General features: G+C 39.9%; 3 protein-coding genes and 1 long non-coding RNA gene across 7 annotated transcripts; 1 reads left to right on the top strand and 3 right to left on the bottom strand.

The window, feature by feature from the left end:
- Positions 1-18: 18 nt before the first annotated feature.
- LOC131685432 (thiamin pyrophosphokinase 1) lies at positions 19-1,764 on the bottom strand. The gene is made up of 4 exons (XM_058969133.1): positions 1,217-1,764; positions 834-966; positions 615-778; positions 19-557 (listed from the first exon to the last, which is right to left on the bottom strand). Exons 1-4 carry the CDS (start codon positions 1,235-1,237, stop codon positions 87-89), a joined length of 789 nt encoding a protein of 262 aa, XP_058825116.1. The 5' UTR covers positions 1,238-1,764; the 3' UTR covers positions 19-86.
- A 2,594-nt stretch (positions 1,765-4,358) lies between these two features.
- Positions 4,359-6,502, bottom strand: LOC131685430 (uncharacterized). 2 transcript variants are annotated; one of them, XR_009304801.1, is made up of 4 exons: positions 6,432-6,502; positions 6,235-6,378; positions 5,957-6,156; positions 4,359-5,893 (listed from the first exon to the last, which is right to left on the bottom strand). It is a non-coding gene; the product is annotated as an uncharacterized LOC131685430 (long non-coding RNA). The 2 variants fall into 2 exon arrangements; XR_009304802.1 differs by having other exon boundaries at positions 6,235-6,375; positions 6,432-6,494.
- Positions 6,503-14,176: 7,674 nt separating this feature from the next.
- Positions 14,177-15,035, top strand: LOC131685429 (uncharacterized). 2 transcript variants are annotated; one of them, XM_058969130.1, is made up of 2 exons: positions 14,177-14,293; positions 14,457-15,035. In XM_058969130.1, the coding sequence occupies exons 1-2, from the start codon at positions 14,258-14,260 to the stop codon at positions 14,982-14,984; spliced, it is 564 nt and encodes a 187-aa protein (XP_058825113.1). In that variant the 5' UTR covers positions 14,177-14,257; the 3' UTR covers positions 14,985-15,035. The 2 variants fall into 2 exon arrangements, 1 of the variants encoding a protein (XP_058825113.1); XR_009304800.1 differs by having other exon boundaries at positions 14,264-14,395; positions 14,457-15,005.
- Positions 15,036-15,162: 127 nt separating this feature from the next.
- On the bottom strand, positions 15,163-17,710 carry LOC131685427 (uncharacterized). 2 transcript variants are annotated; one of them, XR_009304799.1, is made up of 3 exons: positions 17,359-17,710; positions 15,534-17,291; positions 15,163-15,453 (listed from the first exon to the last, which is right to left on the bottom strand). XR_009304799.1 is itself a non-coding variant. In XM_058969129.1 (2 exons), the coding sequence occupies exons 1-2, from the start codon at positions 17,381-17,383 to the stop codon at positions 16,039-16,041; spliced, it is 1,278 nt and encodes a 425-aa protein (XP_058825112.1). In that variant the 5' UTR covers positions 17,384-17,710; the 3' UTR covers positions 15,501-16,038. The 2 variants fall into 2 exon arrangements, 1 of the variants encoding a protein (XP_058825112.1); XM_058969129.1 differs by lacking the exon at positions 15,163-15,453 and having other exon boundaries at positions 15,501-17,291.
- Between the last annotated feature and the right edge of the window lie 3,429 nt (positions 17,711-21,139).

The raw sequence follows: 21,139 nt of genomic DNA, 5'->3' as shown, positions 1-21,139 counted from the left end.
TACAGAGAGATGAGGGAATTGTATTAGGCACCTAAAAGCCCGTTGACATGAACGTGTATTTTCAGTTGCAGGGAATACTCTTCTTATCACATATCCTTCGGGGTCGTTCCCATTGACCATAGGACGGCGCTGTCAGTTTGAATTTGAACATCCTGGCTGGAGTAAGTGTTCGACGTGCTTACCAGACTACCAAACTCCATCACCCGGTTGTCGAGGTTCCAGTGCAATCCACTCGTGCTACATACGGCCCGCTGTCCAATAGGAACAAGCGAACACCAGATACGTTCGTGTACCAACCGAGGGGGAATTTGAATTAAGTGGGTTCCCGCTGGTAGCAGCCAACTGAGAGAGTTACTGGATCGCAAGAATACAAATGCACTCGGTAGAATGTCACGGGCCAGGAACAAAGTATTAATGTTGGCCATGATTTGGTCCAACCGGCCGGAACTTTCACACAACACCAGGATCCTACTTATTTCGCTATCGTAACCGGCGGTTTGGAGGGCTTTCAGAGATTTTGTAAAATCTGTAGCATTCTGGTCGGGTGTTTTAACTATCTGTTAAATTGAGGACAGTAACAAATGAACTGTTTTTACTTTGGTTTATATTCTTACCTTACAATTTAACCGCGTTACGTACGACATGGATTCATCGGTGCAGGAATCGAAATCTCCCGTCACCAGATCGGGTGGCTTCAATTGTTCTTCTGTGCCAATATTTTCCTTAACAAAGTCCACCCATCTATTCGTACCCCCGTCAACGGTAATGCGGATTTTTGCTGGAATTAGAAATTGTTGCAGCAGAACCGATAATGTTCAAATTAATCCACCAACCATTATTCCAAACAGAGCGAAAGTAGTCCTTATGCAGTAGAATAGGTCGATTGAGCAAAATCACGGCTAGTCCATCATCGCAGCTGCTCGCATCGATTAGGTCAGTCGGAGACCATGTGGTTGCGACTCTCATCTGCAACGAACAACAATGTCTAATTAGAATTCTGACGAGACCATTCATGCTGCCTTAAAAGCTTCCAGCAGTTTGTTTACGCGCGTCCGTTTACGTTTCATCGAAAAGCCGTAACCAAATTTGAGCCTCGGTTGATACCGCAGATATGCTTGAAAACCCGACGTAGTTAAAATTGATATTATCAAGCAGCGCTATGCCTTCTCGGTTTTTTTTATGGGTGGGGAAAGGTAAACATGTTTTTATCACTTACGTCATCGTCGCTTAGCAGCATAACTCTGTTGCAAAACAGCGAAAGGGCACACGTGTTCTTAATGATCTGGAACTTGAGTGATTTTTGTACTTTTGGAACTGTGGAATTGACTACTTCAATATGACCACGAATTTCATTGATTGTGTCAAAATATTTGCGACAGTTCGAATAATCAAAAAGATGTTCTAAATAAAATCAGCATCTAAATTCACTGCACTGCAAGCGTAGATATGAATGGAATAACGGGGAAAGAGCAACTGCGAAAGTATGAATCAGTACACGCTGCGTTACATAGCGGTACTTTCCGAGCTCCTATTGGACCGGAATGACATTTGGTGCGCTCTTTGTTTACTTGGCTGATCAGCTGTTCAGAAGTTTTTTTTCCTTTGCTAGGGTTACCAACCGTCCTTATTTTAAAGGACATGTCCTTAATTTCGATGATTTGGGAAAGTGTCCTTAATTTTACTTCAAATGTCCTTAGTTTTAGTCAATAGTATATTTGAAATCAATCAGATTAAGTTCGTCCAAGCGAATGAAACATTTTTTTCGCCATTTTAGTTGATCACTTCCCTACAGTACATTTCTCGACAAACATATGATAACGGCCTAAAAGCCAACTGTCAAAATCCACTTCAAATGGAAATTCCAGACAAACCGTTACTAGTCGAGCACAGTTCACAACAGTTTATGAAAGAGAAAACTTTTCTCTTTCATTTACTACCAGCATCTGTGATTGGCGTGTAACGGTTTGTCCGGAATTTCCATTCAAAGTGGATTTTGACAGTTGGCTTTTAGGCCGTAATCATATGTTTATCGAGATTTGATTTCTAATGTTCAGATTAATGATTCAAAAGCATTGATAAATTTTATTGATTGAAGTAATGTTTCAAACTGAAGCTTGTTTTTTATCTTATTGAGTGTTGGCTGAAAAAAATGATTTTGTCCTCTATTCCTCAGGGTAGTCATCTCGGACCATTCATATTTTTGCTCTATTTAAACGACTTAAACTATTTTGTGAAGTACATGAAACTTCCGTTTTCTAACGATTTCAAACTATTTCACCTTATCAGGAATGCTAAAAACGCCGAATTCTTGCAGTTCCAGTTGGATGTTTTCACCAATTGGTTCTATGCCAATAGGATGATGTTAAATGCTCCCAAGTATTCGATTCAAAAGTTAATTTCGACTACAATATTTCACAAATCGTTCTCAAACGGGACTCGTCTGTTCAAGATTTGGGAGTCTACCTAGATACCGAACTAAACTTTTAACACCACCTTGAGTACACTATTTCGAAGGCCTCTAAGCTGCAGGGATTCATTTTTAAACACACTAAGAAGTTTACGATTTACGAATACACATTGTTTAAAAGTACAATATTGTGCTTTGGTCCGTTTTACACTCGAAGACGGCAATGTAGTCTGAGCAACTTATAACCAAAATGATGTTCAACGCATTAAAGCTATTCAGAGCAAATTTGTTCGTTTCGCACTTAGTCGTCTTCATTGGAGGGGCCCACTGAACCAACCAAGCTACATAGATCGCTGTAAAAACTTACTTGACCTAAAAAGCTGTAAAAACTTACTTGACCTCGATCTCCTGTTTGCACGCTGAGATGTTTCGGAACCACCCGGTCAAACCATTCGGAATTTGATTCGGAATCCTGAATGGAGTCAGTATGGATTCCAAATCAAATGCAACAACCGATTCTGAGTCGGAATCGGTTGTTGCATTTGATTTGGAATCCATAATGACTCCATTCAGAAATCCGAACCGGTTCCGGAATGAGTTTAACTGGACAGTTTTCATTTCCGATTTATTGCAATCTGGTAACCCTACCTTTGCTTTCGTCACTGTAACATGACAGCCCACTGAGACGTCCAAAAAATTGTTTCAAAATCGTTCAACACGGGTCCAACGATGGACGTTCGTTGAACGGTTATTTGGACGATTTCCAAATTGGTCCAACGAACGTCCTTCATTGGACGATTTTGAAACCAACCGTTCTTAGAGGGAGGCTAAGGCCACCCTCTAAGAACGGTTGGTTTCAAAATCGTCCAATGAAGGACGTTCGTTGGACCAATTTGGAAATCGTCCAAATAACCGTTCAACGAACGTCCATCGTTGGACCCGTGTTGAACGATTTTAAAACAATTTTTTGGACTTCTCAGTGGGCAGGATTGGCCCATCTCGCCTGACTCCCGGTCAAACCATTCGGAATTTGATTCGGAATCCTGAATGGAGTCAGTATGGATTCCAAATCAAATGAAACAACCGATTCTGAGTCGGAATCGGTTGTTGCATTTGATGTGGAATCCACAGCCCCCTGCTAGGTATCCATTTTGTCCTAGCCAACATCTGCCCACAGAGAACAGACGTCCATCTTCAGCATTCAACTTGTGTAAAATCTGTAACGGTTTCGAAGGTAGTTTGGATATCTAAACCAGGTGCGCTGCTGTCGTCATGTTTTTTTGTGGCTGAGTGCGACAGAATTGACAGCGGTTATTCCTCTACCCAGTCAAACTAGTCCGGAACCGATTCGGACTTCCAGCATGAATTCCAGCTCAAATGCGTCAACCGATAGAGTCGGAATCGGTTGTTTTCTTTGAGCTAGATTCCATGCAGAATCCATCCAGGATTTCGAACCGGTTTCGAAATCGATTTGACGGATAGTTGGGATAGGTTGGTGTGACGGCGCTAGTGTTTTTAGTATATTAATTCAAATGTTTACACACGTTTTTTAAATATTTTTGTTCGATCATGGATGTCTGTTCTCTGTGATCTGCCTTTGTTAAAATCAAAACAACCCAATGCTATTGCACGGGCGACGTGGGCCTAGATGCAGCTAGGCCCATCATATGTTGACTACTGTCAAAGTCCGTATATCTCCATAGCGGATGACAGGAGTGACACCCTCCTGGGAATCCATAATGACTCCATTCAGAAATACGAACCGGATCCGGAATGAGTTTAACTTAGAGCACTCTAGTTAAAGTGTGGCCAAGAGGGCATGACGTATCCGAACGAACATGGAATTTGACGTAAACACAATAGAAATACGTCAAATTTCATGTTCGTTTGGATACGTCATGGCCTCTTGGCCACACTCTAACTAGAGTGCTCTAGTTTAACTGGGCTGTTGTTATGGCAGTGTTGTCGGTTTTGCTTGTTTGCAATTAAATTTTTGCTTCTGTTAGGAAGCGACGAATCTGTGTCATACTAGTTTCGCATTCTTCTATCAGAATTTTTTCTAAAGGTTTGAAATATTCTAGAGCTGGATATTTGCTTCTGATGGTGTTGAATTTTGTGCAGTTGTACAGTATGTGTTTTATATCTTCTACCTCGTCGCATATGTCACATCGATCTGTATCCTCCCATTTCCAGTGGAATCTCCTATCTTTGGTGAGCATGTGTCCAGAACGTATTCTGCTTAGATATTTAATCTCTCTTGCGTTCACTGCTAAGTTTCTCTGTGGCTAAGTGTTTGAACCATGTCGTCTTGAGTGGTTGCGGTTGTATGGTTTTATACCCGCGTCCCTTTTCTCGGTTCATTTCGCTGAACAGGCGCGACCAATCTTCCCAGGTTTCTTCCTTTGCCATTAACGTTGCATCTCCTACTGTCAGCGAGTTGTATAGCGTTTGTCTGCCGGTTGTAGCTTTCACTGCGGCTGTGTCCACTATCTCGTTACCGGTTATTCCGCAGTGGCTTGGGATCCATTGTATCCTGAGTTGGTTTGCATCTTTTCGCTGGAACAGCTCGAAGATCTTCCAGGCGATGTAGTTGTTTCTGATTTCTTCTTTGTTTTGCAGTAATGTGCAAGCACTTGCTGAGTCCGTCAGATTACTACCTTTGAATACGATTGATGTATGCTCCATTCGATTGCTGTTTGGATGGTGACTTCAGAACTGATTTTTTCTGTCTTTGTGGTGTTGGCGGTTTCATCGTAGAAGGCGATTGCTGTCCCGTTTCCTGTTTTGCTACCATTGGTGAATATTCTTACATAATCCCGGTATTCTGTTTGCATGGTTTGTTGGAAAAGCTGCCTCCATTGCTCTTTTGGTACGTTTTTCTTTTTCCTTTGCTGTGCTGACAGTGAGTGCCGGATTTTCGACTGCATGCTGACGTATCCTTCCATGTTCGGTCTGAGTTCCCACGATACGTTTTCGCCTATCGGGTGAACTTGCAGGACCACATCAATGTGTTTGTCTGTGATTGTTGATAGGAAAGTGCCGCTTGTTTCCTCCCTTTCTATGGTGAGTTGTATGAACTTCGCTAACTGGTTCTGGTTGTATGTGCTTTTTACGATTTCGCGTTTGGCTAGGAACTCGATCCGTAACTTCATTGGGATTTGCCCCGTTTCCGATACCCAGTCAGCAAATTTTCTGGCAGAGACCGCTCTGCTAGATTTCTGTAAGTCTTGGTTTGGCAGCCCTGTCAGATTTCTGCGCGTATCCTGTCGGGTTAGTTGAGCTGCATTCACTAAAATTGAGAGCTTCAATGGGTGGTTCATGGTGGCAGCCTTTATGTTGGTATACGACTTCGAAGGAGATCGATAAACTACCGTCACTTTCGTCAGATAGTTTCCGTTCGAACCAATGACTCATCAATAGTGACACGTGTCCGCTGTTAATGCTTAAATTGGGTTCTAACACAGATTTTATTTGTTCTCCATGAAACTGAAAATAATAATTCAAGGATATTAGTCGGAATACTTCAAATTTGAAGAGACTTTTGTGTACCAAGAAATGTTTCTTGCCGTAAATTTTATCGCCCCACAGGATTACACGTGATCATTTGCTGGTACCGTAGATACCCTGCTTGGTGGGAGAGTATGCCGTAGGCTAACCACGCCTGCGCGTTCGTTTTTGCGTAAGTTGGCGGTACCAGTCTCTCCAATATCTTACGGATGTTACATCGATGTAGACTTGCTCTAATTTGCCTAAAATCCATCAGGATAGACAGGAAGATGATTATGAAGAGTGGGAAATAACAGCTGGTTATTGTTTCATAAAATTACCGGATATGTACATAAATTCATCTTCGCTGTTATGGCAACCGATGGGGATTGGGCTGGATTTTGGTGTTTGCTCCAAGGACGCCTTCTCTTGTGGTTCCAGATTATTTCTTCTGCATTCTAGTAGTTTCATTAGCGTCGCAGCTGCTAGAATTATAATTGGAAATATTTGATTTTCATTAAAAATAATAATAACTTACCAGAATGCTAATATTGACGTTCGTTGTTTACTCAATAAATATCAAGCAGTTTGTTGACGTCCACATTGTACAAATAAAAAAAGGTGACCGCTTTTATGTTTCGAAAGATTGTTATTTTACATTTTAAATAAAATATTTATATGTTAGTAAATTCTCACATAAGCAGATGCATCAGTAGTTGATCGCCATTTTATTTTGTTTGATTATTAATTTTTCATATTTCTGACAGCTCTATGAAAATCATTAGGCGTTCCAGTGAAAATTATATGTATTTTCATTTGATTCATCCCAAATACTAAACAATGATGAAACACGAATGATACACTGCTGGTTTTTGAAATGATAATCATAGGCATCATCGTTTACCTTTTTCGAATGCAAGCAATTCATTTGACGTTTTGTTACTCATTTGAAAATCACGAACCTCTTCATTCCAATACAGACATGATGTCATTCGATTTTCAAGTCATTATTTTTTCGAATGATCGCCTTTCGAAATCGTCAACGTTGAGCCACAGAGAACAGACATCCATGATCGAACAAAAATATTTAAAAAACGTGTGTAAACATTTGAATTAATATACGAAAAACACTAGCGCCGCTGCACCAACCTATCCCAACTATCCGTCAAATCGATTCCGGAACCGGTTCGAAATCCTGGATGGATTCAGCATGGAATCTTGCTCAAAGAAAACAACCGATTCCGACTCTATCGGTTGACGCATTTGAGCTGGAATTCATGCTGGAAATCCGAATCGGTTCCGGACTAGTTTGACTGGGTAGAGGAATAACCGCTGTCAGTTCTGTCGCACTCAGCCACAAAAAAACATGACGACAGTAGCGCACCTGGTTTAGATATCCAAACTACCTTCGAAACCGTTAGAGATTTTACACAAGTTGAATGCTGAAGATGGACGTCTGTTCTCTGTGGTTGAGCTTTTGGGTTATTCATATGACAAATCATACGCTATATTGCAACAACTTTTGTTCAGTGTAGGGTGAACTCGGTTTTGCTCGCGTTTTCTGGCAAATTTTGACAGGAACCGAGCTAAATCCTGGCATAACTCGGACATAAACTGTGCAAAGATCCTGGCAATTCCTACCTGGTAGAATTTAGCACGAATCGAGCAAAACATCTGACAAAGATGTGGCAGGAAGCGTGCAGAGATCTTGGCCGTTCATTTCTGGCTCGATTCTGGATAAAAGTGAGCAGCATCGGTTGGTTTAACCGCTTCTGTCAGAAACGGTTGTTGCATTTGAGCGAATTCGTTGCCAGAATTCTCGCACAAATCGCGCAAAATGCTCGCAGAAACTCTGCCAGCATCAATTTCGCTTTGCTAAACTTTTGCTAACTTTCTGCTTGCCACGCTGACCGGGTAGTACCGCGTGTACAGGTGTGGTTTTTAGGAATCTCATCGCCGTCCTCAGATAGCTGTTTTGAACCACCTGAACCTTTCGGAGATTTGTATCCGCAGCGCTACCGTATATCGTTGCTCCGTATTCTAGCCTGCTTCGTATTAGCGCGTTCCCTATTTTGATCAGTGTTTCCGGATTAGAGTAGCTTTGCCTTCCTGCTAGTACCTTCAGCAACGGCATCTTTCTGCTGGCTTTTTCACATACGTCCTCAATGTGTTTTCGATGTCTCAACTCCCTATCGATGGTGTTGCCTAAGTATTTGTGGGTATTTGCGATAGTGATCCTTTGGCCGTTGAGCTTGATTCTTAGGTGTTCTGTATTTTTCCTAGTGAAAGGGACAACCGCGCTCTTCTGTGGATTGACGATGAGCCCTATCGCTTCCAGCTTCATCGCCAAGCTTCCTAATCGTCTGTTTGCCACACTCTCCGCCATCTCAAGTGATGGTGCCTTGATGATTAGCGCAAAACCGTCGGCGAATTGTACCAGGATCCCGTCTTCTCCGCTTTCATCATGGAGACTTGTAGTATAGAGGTTAAAGAGGACTGGCGACAGCGGGCAACCCTGCGGCAACCCCTGATTGACTGTAGTCGAAATTTTTCCTTGTTCCGTGCTCAGGACCAGGATTCTCTCCTTCAGCTAGTCGTATATCCATGAAATTAGTTTTCCAGGGATCCTTTGTTTCACCATGGTGTTTAACAGCATTTCCGTTTTGACCGAGTCGAACGCCTTTGAGACATCTAAGAACACTACCAGACATTCTAGATTTTGTTTCCTCGCTTCTGTGACTTCGTTTACCACGAAATTTATGCATGTGGTTGCCGAGCAGTTGCTTCTGAACCCGAACGTTGTTTCCGGCATCAGCGTGTTGATTACTGCAACTGAGCCTGTCCTTCACTGCGGCGTTTATCAGCTTCAGGTTGACGTTTATAAAAGCAATTGGCCTCTTTGAGCTCGGGAGGGAAGGATCTGTTCCGGGTTTAGGGATCGGTTTGATTGTTATTCTCCATCTCTCCAGAATCCTCTCTGACATGAAAACCTGCGACACCATTTCGACGACCTTCAACTGTAGGTCCATATTTAGGCCTTTGAGTATGTAGTACGACATTCCGTCCTCTCCAGGAGCCGAGTGGTTTTTCTTCTTTCTTAAACTCTTTAGAATCTCCATGTCTTTCAGCGTAGTCTCAAAATCTTCTAAACCCCTTTTCGTTTGAACGACTGGGCAGCTTAACGATGCGAGTTTTCCTCCGAAATAGTGGCCCATAAATTGGGATCCCGCTTCCTGGCTCAGTGTTGTGGACTTTTTGCTTTCTCCTGTCAGTGACGAATCTATTCCCTTAACTATGTTCCAGACTTGTTTCGGAGGCGTGCTCTCGTCAATTTTCTCCGAGAGCTCTTTTACGTATGCTCTTTTAATTCTCCTAAATTCCTTTTTGAAAACAGCTCGTTTTTTCAGGAGCTCCAAATAGTTTCCCTCCGTTTTATTTCTGTTGTATTTCCGCAAAGCCTCTCTCTTAATAGCGTAGAGTTTTGAGAGCTCTTCAGACCACCATCTTATCAGATAGTTTCCTTTCTTGTTTTTAACCACGTAGGATGCCTTTTCTATCATCTCTTCGAAGATTTCCTGCATTTCTTTCGGGTCGTACAAGTATTGTGATCCCAGTTTGTCTTCACATCTCGCCCTGAGCAGAAGCAAAAAAATCGTCCCGCGCAAGTGAAACAGTCAATTCTACCTAAAAATCAATCGGTGCCTATCACACAAGCAATCCATATAACAATAGCCTATACCTACTGTGCGATTTAGTGATGAGTGACGGTGCCCAGCAAAAAGCAACCCAGATACGGCCGAACTGTGTTGCTGTAGATTTTTCGAAATGCCCCGTAAGACCAGCCATTCGGGAAGTGGAACAGTTATTAAAAGTGCAGATGAAACTCAATCTGGCTGAAGTGAAAACCCTTCAAATGCATCATATCAAACATTGCGTGCTGATTTCGTTCAACAACATTAACCAAGCTGAGTCATTCGCCTCGCGAAACAACATGCAGCACACCGCCGAATGCGGCAATGTTAAATATAGCATTCCCGTATACATCGAGAACGGCGCTGTAGAAGTTCGTGTCCATGATTTGGCTACGCGTACTCCTGACGGCGCGATTAAAAAATGCTTGCAAAAATACGGAGAAGTAGACTCCGTTACACATGAGACTTGGAGGAATTTTTTCCCGGGCATCCCTAACGGTGTTCGTGTGGTGAGAATGCGTGTGACCAAGCCAATTCCCTCATACATAACCGTCACAGCGTTAGGAAGTGACGATGTTCTCATTCATCAAACATCACTAGTCACCAGGGCCGCCAAGAGGGGGGGGGCCAGGGTGTTTCCCCCGGGCCCGGAGTTCTGAAGGGGGCCCGGATTTTTAACATAGATTAAAATTTGACAAATACTTTTTCGACAAAAATTTATTTGAGCAAATTCAATATCTTGTGTATGAGGTAACTAGAATAGTGAAAATTCTAAACTACTGCATATTTGATATCAACTATGTTTATACAAACCTAATTCTCACGTCGAAACAAGATCAGACTCGAGCGAGCATAGCGGAATTTGTACATCGAATGCCCTGTACGCAGCTCACCTGGGTTCGAATCCCAACCCCGCACACAGGAATAGAGATTTTTATAGGAAAATTCCTAGCCTGAATGAAGAAGCGAATGACCTTAAGATTAAAATACCTATAATCGAAACAAAAATATTTGAGAGCTCAATTGGCCAAATGAGTCATCAAAAACTCTTGATATACTAAAATAATTCGAGATTAATCCAAAAATTAAAATTAAAATTTAATTTAACAAAAATATGATCACACTTGTAAGGGTTAAACAATTAAATGGATTGATTAGAAGTCATGAAGTTGTCTTCAAATTTCTCCAATATGAAATCTTTTTTTTATTTAAAATTCTATAAAATTTCCTATCGTTGAAAGTGCTGGATTAGTATCGAAAGTGTTGCGTGTCTTCGTTCAGGTAAATCCGAATTCGCCGGGAAGAATCCATTGGATAATTTTGCAATTTTGCGTTACCCTTTTCTTTACCAGGCATCGTCCAGCCCCCAGTCCTCGTAAACATCATCCTCGGGTTGCAGGCCCAAATCGTTAAGGAGGACCCTCTTGGCGTTGGCAAATATTATTTTAAAAGTGCCATTTGGGTTTACTTTACCCCATTGAACCTTCGCTTCAAAGGATCAATGTTCCTCACAAAGATTCTCGAAAGAAACTGAAGTGTGATTTCTCTCCCCTTGTTTGTTTACTGTGGAGCAGACCAAAGCTCGCTCGGGTTATCCTTCACAGCGAGAGTGGCTGGTGCTTTTAGAATCTTTGTGAATATCCGAGGAAGCAAAGTACTACACTCAACTAAATCAACAAAATGCAAATGAAAAAACATGCAACTAAATGTGAACGGCACAGAAAAGTGGAGTGCTTTACCAAACTACGGTGAATGTGAAGAAAATAAGATATTTTTTCTCCTAGTGCTACGAGCTACATAAAGGCTAGTTTACAGTTTGGGAAATGGATCACGGGATTTCGCACGGGATTTGCGTCGGGATTTGATCAGGGAAAATTTCCCGCCGAGATCTCTCCAAACTGTCAAACCAAAAACTCTGCTGCTTCTTAAAAATACAAACAGTATCCAACTTGCAGCAAATCGCAAACCTTCTAAAAATACTATTTTCCCCGTCGGAAACAATTTGTGTTGAATTGTTCCCGGCCGGATTTCTGTGTGGAGAGTTTTAAAATCCCGTGATGTTTCCCGCGGTTGGGTTTACACTTCAGGAAAACTGTCATTTTTGTGTAGACTCATTTCCCGTCACGGGATTTGAAATCCCGAGCTCCATTTAAAATACACAGGGACCCAAATCCCGTGACACGTTTTCCGAACTGTAAACTAGCCTTAAGAAATAAAGAGTGCATATTTATTTGTTTTTAAGCATTTTATACAATAAAAAGCCATGGAAGCGCTCCAAAATTCTGTCGAGTGATCAATTTAATTCGAAATTCTAATTGATTTCAACGCATACCCATGTGTCTCTTGAAGTCTATCCCCTGCTCAGTAAAACTCTGCTGGTCACAGTACCACTAGAGGCGGTTACCCTACCTCTGTTTTAGAGCTCAATTGGTCAAATGAGTCATCAAAAACTCTTTATATACCAAAATAATTCGGGATTAATTAAAAATTAAAATTTAAAATTTAATATATATGGTTATACGTATACGTTCATTGCCACAAAATCCATAAAAAATCATATTCAGATACGAGATGATATCGAAACATTTTTGTCAAGGGGTCGTACACAAATGCTGTTTTCGGCGATTTTCGACCCCTTTCTTCCTCTTCGTAGCATTTTGTCACAAAATTCTAACCTACGCCTTGTAAAAACGTAGTAACTATTGCAAAGCGTCCAGGGATGTAAAAAATAAATACTCTTTACAATTCATTCAAATTCGGCCTTTTATCAACATTTTCATTATAACAGCAATTAGAGCATGAAGAGAAGATCTCTCAGTTCGCAATCCTCCAGCGGACAATGATTGTAAGAAGCATACGTTCAACTATATTACTAAATTTTGTTTGATTGATTTCGAGAGAAACTAAATTTTGTTAGATTAATTTAGAGAGAAAGATAGTTTGATTCATTTCGAGAGAAATCTGCTACCAAACTAAATCAAATAGTTAGCAGCTAACTAATGTAGCAAGTTAAATCCGGATACATAATCTTTTCGTTTTGGAGAAGTTAGCGTGAGATTTTGACCGACGCTTCCTGAACGTGACGATTTTATTTTTATTTTTGAACTATTTACTAGAAATCAGTTACAACATTCTTGTAAAAATTTTTAAGGTGTGCTAACACACCAACACAAATAACAGAATAATTCATGTTTCTATAGGATTATGAATGTTTTCGAAATCAGCGTAGCGTAAAATCCAACCACAACCCTTATTTGAAATTTGATCCATGTTTCTCAATTTTTTTTCCATTTTTTCATTTTTACATGGATTTTTTTGTTTTGTTAATATTTCATTGATCTAGCATTTGTATTTCTACAATTTTAAAAATCTGCCTTTTTTATCTCTTTCCAAACAATTATTTCATCCCTCTTTTCATGTTCCTTACTTTTGCTTTTTTTCTATTGCTATCACTATCACTAACTTGTATTTATAGTTTTTTCTCTGTTATTTCATTTTATTCGCAATTTTTCAAGGAAATTCTGCTTTCTTTATTTATTTTTTCTTATTGTTTCATATTTTAATACCCTGCTTTTTTATTTGTTTCTTTTGTCATTCCATCTAATTTCTAAAATTTGTCTATTTACTATATTTATTCTTATCATAACCTTTTTCTATTTCCTTTTGTTCATATTTTTTGCATTTCCAAAGCAATTTTACTTATTTAAATTCATTTTAATTTATCTTATTGTTTAATTTTTTACCTCGTATTTTCTTCCTTATTTTCTAGCTTTTAACTTTCCGTTTAACGTAGTTTTATTTTTTCCCATCGTTCATTTAACATAGTTTTATTTTGTACACATTTTCCTTAAACTTTAATTCGTTACAGTTATTTTTTCATTCTTTCCATTTAACCTATTTTGAAAGCACTTTTTCTGTTGACCATTTTCCACTTTGCATTTTTTCATATTTTTTCAAATAGAATTTCTAGTGTTTTTTTTCTATTCTTTGAACAATTTAATCCATTTTATTCATTCCTTCGTGTTAATTTCTTCATTTTGTGTGTTTCTATATTATGCCATGTTGGCTTTTTCTACTATTTTTTGTTTTCCATTTGGTCTGTTTGCTCCGTTTTTGTTCAATACTTTCAATTTTCTTTACTTTTTCGTCTTTTCATCATTCCAATTTTCCTGCTTTTCAAAATTTTTCGGTTCGTCAATTTTTCTACGGTTTTTTTTATTCTTGTTTTTTATATATACTCCTCTAATTTTATGCATTCTTAACGATTTACTTGCTATTTCTATATTAATATGTCTTGTTTTTAATGTTAAATAAGTTTTATTATTCTTGATTTATCGAGTTTATCAGTTTTATGCATTTTTCATATTAATGTCTGTATTCTTTTTAGTAGCTTTTTTCATTTTCATTGATTCTTAAAAATTTTCCTACTTTACTACCGATTTTTAATTATTTTCACCATTTGTTCAATAATGTTCGACTTCTTTGATCTTTGCGTTATGTTTTCCTAATTTCTTGTTTTCTTTTTATAGGTTCTGTTTTGGTTTTTCTCGATTAAATATTTTTTGACAATTGACATTAATTTGTTTATTTGGTTGATTTTGTTGTTTTTAGTTTTTTTGTACATTCTTTTAATATTTAGTTTTACTATTGTTTATTTATTTATTTGACAAAAATGGCGCTTTTCAAAGTCACCAAAACTGTCGAAGAGGTATTAAAAACTTCCTAAGTATGAAAAGCTCTACGTTTTTTTCCTTCATTGGCACTACAAACAACTAGAGCAAAAAACTGGACATAAATACAAAATTTCAGTGTACTATATATAATATCAGTGAACTCCAATGGATTTCAAACATTAACTTCTTTGTACTCAGGCAATACACAGTGGTGGGGGCCCGTACGTTGAACCCCCGGGCCCGTATTTTCTCTCTGCGGCCCTGCTAGTCACGTACCCAGGGCAAATTCCTACGTGCCAGTTCTGCACGAAGAAGCTGCACCTCGGAAAACCTTGCGTAGAAACTGTTAAGGAAAACTTAACCAATCCAACTGAAATCAGCCCAGAACCATCTTACGCTAAACCACTAACAGCTGCAAAACCAACATCTTCGGATCAAGCACCAACAACCAGCAACAACAACAACGAAACGAATGCCGAAAAATACGAACATGCAATGACGACCGATAAGAGTAAGACACAAACTGGAACATCTGACCGCGAGCAGCAGGAAAGTAGTACGGATGAGGACATGGACATGAACGACAACGCAAAAGAAGACAAACGGATCGAACCTCAAATGGCAGTGGACAACACTGGCAAGAAAAAGGATCTCAACACGCAGCAGAAAGCTGCGTCTAAACGAGACAAAAAACTTAACATAGTTGTTTTTTTTTATTTATTGTAAAAAACGAACAATGGGCCTCGTTGAGCTACCGCATTTGGGCCTAAATAAATTTAATAATTATAAAAAAAAGTATTGTGATCAGATCTCGTTCAGCAGGGTTATCACTTTGTTCTGGTTGACTCTTTTTCTATCAGCGGTATTTCATCTCCTATGTCAATTCTTATCGATAGATGTGCGCTACCGAATTCTTCATCCAGAACATTCCATAAAATGATTATTGAAGTGTTAATAAGAAGCATTACTCCCGATGGCCGGCTGTTCGGAGTTCAAATTGTTCGTTTCGAATTCTCGGAAATTGATCGCGAGCGACTTCGTACATATTGCTAAGATCATATTGTCTATAGATGAATAGACCTCTATCACATTCCACGCTGCTTTATCCTCTCATTACGCCGCACGGAAGAATAATGTTTAAAATGCTTATTTGAATGGATTCATATTTCTACTGAAGGTACCTGAAAACTTTGATCTAAAATGAAAAGACAAAGCGTGTGAGTACTTAGTTAAATCACAATATCTACCAAGATATATCCTGATTCATCTCCCTACCTACTAACACCAATCCTATCCTGTGACACTTGTGGATGATGCAGAGAATTCCTCGGTCATAATAGTCACAAGTGTTGAACTAACATTCCTTCCCATCCCAAAATTGACCTGCATGGGCGTGGCCATCTACGTTATTGATCATACTTGTAATCTTAGTCTCTTTAGGTTGCACGTTGAGTATGATAAACTACTCCCAAGTATCATACAATTGGTTCAATATGCAATTTCAACAGGCTTTGATCAATCACGGGCGGTCAACTAAGCTAAGCTAAGCTAAACCGCTTTAGTTCTTTTGTCAAATTAAAAATATTTTCATCTGGATTTTTAAGACGGCAAGTTAGACTGGGTACGACGTTGGATGAAAATAAGAGAACACTAATTCTTACGGAGAAAATGCAATTATTATGATTTGCGGAAATTCCAATGCAATTCACAACAGTTTTATTTAAGTATACATGTGAAATATCTGTAATAAAAGTATCACTCGGTCGTTATCGTTCTAATTTCATTCACTCTTCGCTTTCCCGCCCGACTTTTTGAGCTTCGCCTTTTCCCATTGCTTATTAATTTCCGTCATTGACTTTGGTGGCATTCCGTGCTTGCGCATGAAATTGTTAACCAGTTGTAACGTCTCCGCCCGTTTTTGCTTTGATGATTTTTGCTTCACAACAGGCTTTTCTGCAGGTGGATCAACTGAAGAAGCGTTTGATCCAATTTTCTCCGGGTTTTCGAAGACCTCTGCCTTTGTTTTGTTATCTTTGGCTTGTTTTTTCGCTATGTACCTGCCTATCAATATTCGGTTTCTTTGTCTCCACTTTCGACGATTAGTCGCAGCTAGTTCACAAGGCATAGGTGATTTATTATTCATCCATGACGTGTCTACCAAAGGCCGTTTTCCTTCGTAAAGATACTGGAGTATTATTCGCCTGGGCTTCATTTCCATGAAGGAAGGATTCGATTGTAGTGTCCATTCAATGCCTAATTTGACGTCCTGTTCAATGAATCGCTGTTTCATAACATTCCCCTCGATTACACTTGGCTCGAACGTAGACTGTGTGGAAACAGCCGCTAACATTGATTGCTTAGAAACAAACTCAACCAACGTTCTATCCAGAGAGTCTTTCATTATAAACTTTACTTGACCAAAAGTAGACAAATCTTGCTCGACGAATGTTTCTGATTTACAAAACCTTCCGTTGTATTTCTTGAACAGTAAAACGCTTTTTTGACTATCGAAATAAACCGGCCTGCGCCCTGGGAGCACATTCAACTTGTGTCCGTAGTACGAGTCTCTATGGCAAAGTTTAATCGCTTTATCCGCATCTCGTTTTGAGGTAAAATAAACAAGCATATCAAGCAAAGCGTGGTTCCTCTGAAACTGGGAAAACAATTTTTTCTCAAGCTGATGGAAGTAGACCATCCTTGTTAACAACCCTTTGTAGGCAAAGTAGGTAGAAACCTGCTCGTACCATGCCTCCTCCTCCAAGGAAAGCATTTTAAAGTTTCCGACGTACACCGGGTGGTAGGACTCGAGCGGCCAGGTTGTTGCACCATGCGAATTTGCCATCGGGTAGAGATCCTGAGGCTTGTAGGTTCTACCTAGAGGAACACTATCTAACTGATCATCTCCGGGGCCATCGGTACCAACGTCTGACGGTTCGTAACATTGTTGATCATAACTGTGATTGGTGAAGTCCGGTTCGTCATCGCTTTCCTCTGGGTTACTGGAAACTGTTCCTCCACCATTCGCCGCCTTGACTGTTGGTGGAAACTATAGCTGCAATCTTCAGCTCATCGACATTCTCGGGTAAAAAGCAATACTTACCCTGTGACCACATAGGTATTTCCATTATTTCAAATCTGCTGGAACGCTTCTCAAATATTGCCTCTTACGATAGTACTGGCACAGGCTAATAAAACTGAACAAGCCCAAAAAAGCGTCTTCTGTTTTGTTAGTGGTGTGTCTGAATATTGACAGACTGCAGACGGGTCACACGGTAAACGAATGCAGGGTGGCCTGATTGATTTATTAGGCAATCAATTAGACGTTTCTTTGACAATTCAGCGGTGGGTTCTGTCAACAAGTCTTCTCCTGCGAACAGAAAAACTCGTCCGACAAACAACTTTGTTAGTCCGATTCGTTTGATGTTGGATCGAATCAACGATATTGAGTTTTTGTCGACCGGTCTCACGAATACTAATGAAGTTTCCTGGTTGAAAACAATCCCATTTACTTTTGCCGTCTTTGTTTATTATTTTCCACCAGCTTGTGATGTAGTATTTGTGTCATGTGGCGTGTACGTACATGAGCCGTAGAAAAGTCTATTGTCGGACGTCGCACCCCTCGGAGTAACGTCAGAATAAGTAAACAAGAAATAATCAGCTGATCAGAAACGTCTCATGGATTCCCTCTAAGAACGGTTGGTTTCAAAATCGTCCAATGACGGACATTCGTTATGGACCAATTTGGACAACGTCCAAATAACCGTTCAACGAACGTCCATCGTTGGACCCGTGTTGAACGATTTTGAAACAAATTTTTGGACGTCTCAGTGGGTTGCCTAATAAATTATTTATTCCCAAAAAAGTTCAGCCGGAAATGAACTGAAATTCTGGCTGGTTCCAGTTCGTATTCCGACTCCAGTGACACAACCGATTCTAACTAGAACCCAGTTAAACTCATTCCGGAACCGGTTCGGATTTCTAAATGGAGCCATTATGGATTCCAAATCAAATGCAACAACCGATTCCGACTCAGAATCGGTTGTTGCATTTGATTTGGAATCCATACTGACTCCATTCAGGATTCCGAATCAAATTCCGAATGGTTTGACCGGGAATCAGTTGTGTCACTGGAGCTGGAATACGAACTGGAACCAGCCAGAATTCCGGTTCATTTCCTGCTGAGCTTAACTGGATTGGTGCTCTATCATCGGTAATGCAGGTGTGCCGCTGAATTTGAATCATTTTGATGATAATTTTTTTTTCTGACAGAGATCTAACCCAAAATCAAAAACCGATTCAGAATACTGCCCTCTAAGAACGGTTGGTTTCAAAATCGTCCAATGAAGGACGTTCGTTGGACCAATTTGGACAACGTCCAAAAAACCGTTCAACGAACGTCCATCATTGGACCCGTGCTGAACGATTTTGAAACAATTTTTTGGACATCTCAGTGGGTGCCCAGTTCAACTCCGAGGTGTATACAGGTGTGCACATTTTTTTTCTATGTGTGCATATGCTGTCACTTTTTTCGGGCAAACAAGAAGAAAACAGAAGCACGTGGTCCCATACTTCATTCTGATTGGTTAGTGATGTAAACATTTCTAGAGAAAATTTTCAATAGGACGTAAGTAACTTTGAGAGCCTCTCTTTGTTTACTTTCTCTTTCGTTTATTACGACGTCATTACAGCATTTTGCACTAATTTTCCAGTACATATCGAAAGCCGACGGTTTTTACTAGAATATTATGCAAAGAGTAGAGTAGTAAATGTTGAAATGACCGAGTAATGAACAGAAGAGAAAGACAACAAAGAGAATCTCTCAGTGTTACTTACGTCCTATTGAAAATTTTCTCTAGATTTGCTCTTTTAGGATCCCGGATGCCATACTTATTTTTACCACGTGCTTACAAGCTTCGTTTCGATTGGTCGGTTTGTTCATTATGTGCTTCGCGGTCCTGGACCGCCATGATTAATTTCTCTAGCAACAAACCAACACACTCAAACGCGACGAATGTGAACACCTATACTATAATGCATCTCGGTTTAACTCCCCACTGAGACGTCCAAAAAATTGTTTCAAAATCGTTCAACACGGGTCCAACGATGGACGTTCGTTGAACGGTTATTTGGACGATGTCAAAATTGGTCCAACGAATGTCCTTCATTGGACGATTTTGAAACCAACCGTTCTTAGAGGGTCATTCTGGAACCGGTTCGGATTTCTGAATGGAGTCAGTATAGAGTACTTGACAATATGTAACTGTATTAGTGTGTTCGACGATTTATTTTCCTCCACCTGTCATAGGTGGAGAAAAAAAAATCGAAAATAACTTTTCAGTCGGATTATTTTCGTGATGGAACCTGACCAACCGGCATTATACGTCTTCGGAATGACTTTTACAGCGACAAAGAGCATTTCAGCACCATTATAAATACTTCATGCGAGCTATTTCAAATGATTAAATTGGCTGACAGTTTTACATATGACAGCTGGAGAAAAACAAACCACTATAGTGGTGTGCGTGAAATGGTTTGCCTAGAACTCTATGGACTCCAAATCAAATGCAACAACCGATTCCGACTCATAATCGGTTGTTGCATTTGATTTGGAATCCATACTGACTCCATTCAGCATTCCGAATGCTTTGACCGGGGTATGCTCTCTAAGGCTGTGAACCATTTGGTGAAATTTTTAACTTTTAGTTAAAATCTAACACTTCGAAAGTTATTTGCTAAATAATCCTACTCTGGAGCATGGTTAAAATTGACAGAGCGATAGTTAAATTTGACAGCTCAATCACAGAGAACAGACATCCATGATCGAACAAAAATATTAAAAAAACGTGTGTAAACATTTGAATTAATATACGATAAACGCTAGCGACGCCACACCAACCTATCCCAACTATCCGTCAAATCTATTCCGGAACCGGTTCGAAATCCTGAATGGATTCAGTATGAAATCTTGCTCAAAGAAAACAACCGATTCCGACTCTATCAGTTGATGCATTTGAGCTGGAATTCATGTTGGAATTCCGAACCGGTTCCGGACTAGTTTGACTGGGTAGAGGAATAACCGTTGTCAATTCTGTCTAACTCAGCCACAAAAAACATGACGACAGTAGCGCACCTGGTTTGGATATCCCAACTACCTTCGAAACAGTTAGAGATTTTACACAAGTTGAATGCTGAAGATGGACGTCTGTTCTCTGTGGCTCAATGGTTAAAACACAGAGAACAGACGTCCATCTTCAGTATTCAACTTGTGTAAAATCTCTAACGGTTTCGAAGGTAGTTTGGATATCTAAACCAGGTGCGCTACTGTCGTCATGTTTTTTTGTGGCTGAGTGCGACAGAATTGACAGCGGTTATTCCTCTACCCAGTCAAACTAGTCCGGAACCGATTCGGACTTCCAGCATGAATTCCGGGCTCAAATGCGTCAACCGATAGAGTCGGAATTGGTTGTTTTCTTTGAGCTAGATTCCATGCAGAATCCATCCAGGATTTCGAACCGGTTCCGGAATCGATTTGACGGATAGTTGGGATAGGTTGGTGTGGCGGCGCTAGTGTTTTTAGTATATTAATTCAAATGTTTACACACCTTTTTTTAAAAATTTTTGTTCGATCATGGATGTCTGTTCTCTGTGGTTAAAATTTTGCCCATGATGCAGAATAAAAACAACGACACGACCAGCCACTTCTTGATTTTTTCCGAGAAAAAAGGTCTCCGTGCAATTTACCACCAGTTACCGGGAAATTGAGTCACCCCTCGGTACTGTCAAAAATAAATTTCTCAAGCAACACTGCTTCGGGAATCAACAACCTCTGGTTGTTAATGAGTTGCCTGAGGCAACGGACTGTTATTATATTATCTTTCCTC

This window comes from Topomyia yanbarensis, chromosome 2 (assembly GCF_030247195.1).
Source record: "Topomyia yanbarensis strain Yona2022 chromosome 2, ASM3024719v1, whole genome shotgun sequence".
Classification (NCBI taxonomy): domain Eukaryota; kingdom Metazoa; phylum Arthropoda; class Insecta; order Diptera; family Culicidae; genus Topomyia; species Topomyia yanbarensis.
The sequence above is the reverse complement of the archived record's forward strand: the minus strand, read 5'-3'. Positions and strand labels throughout refer to the sequence as shown.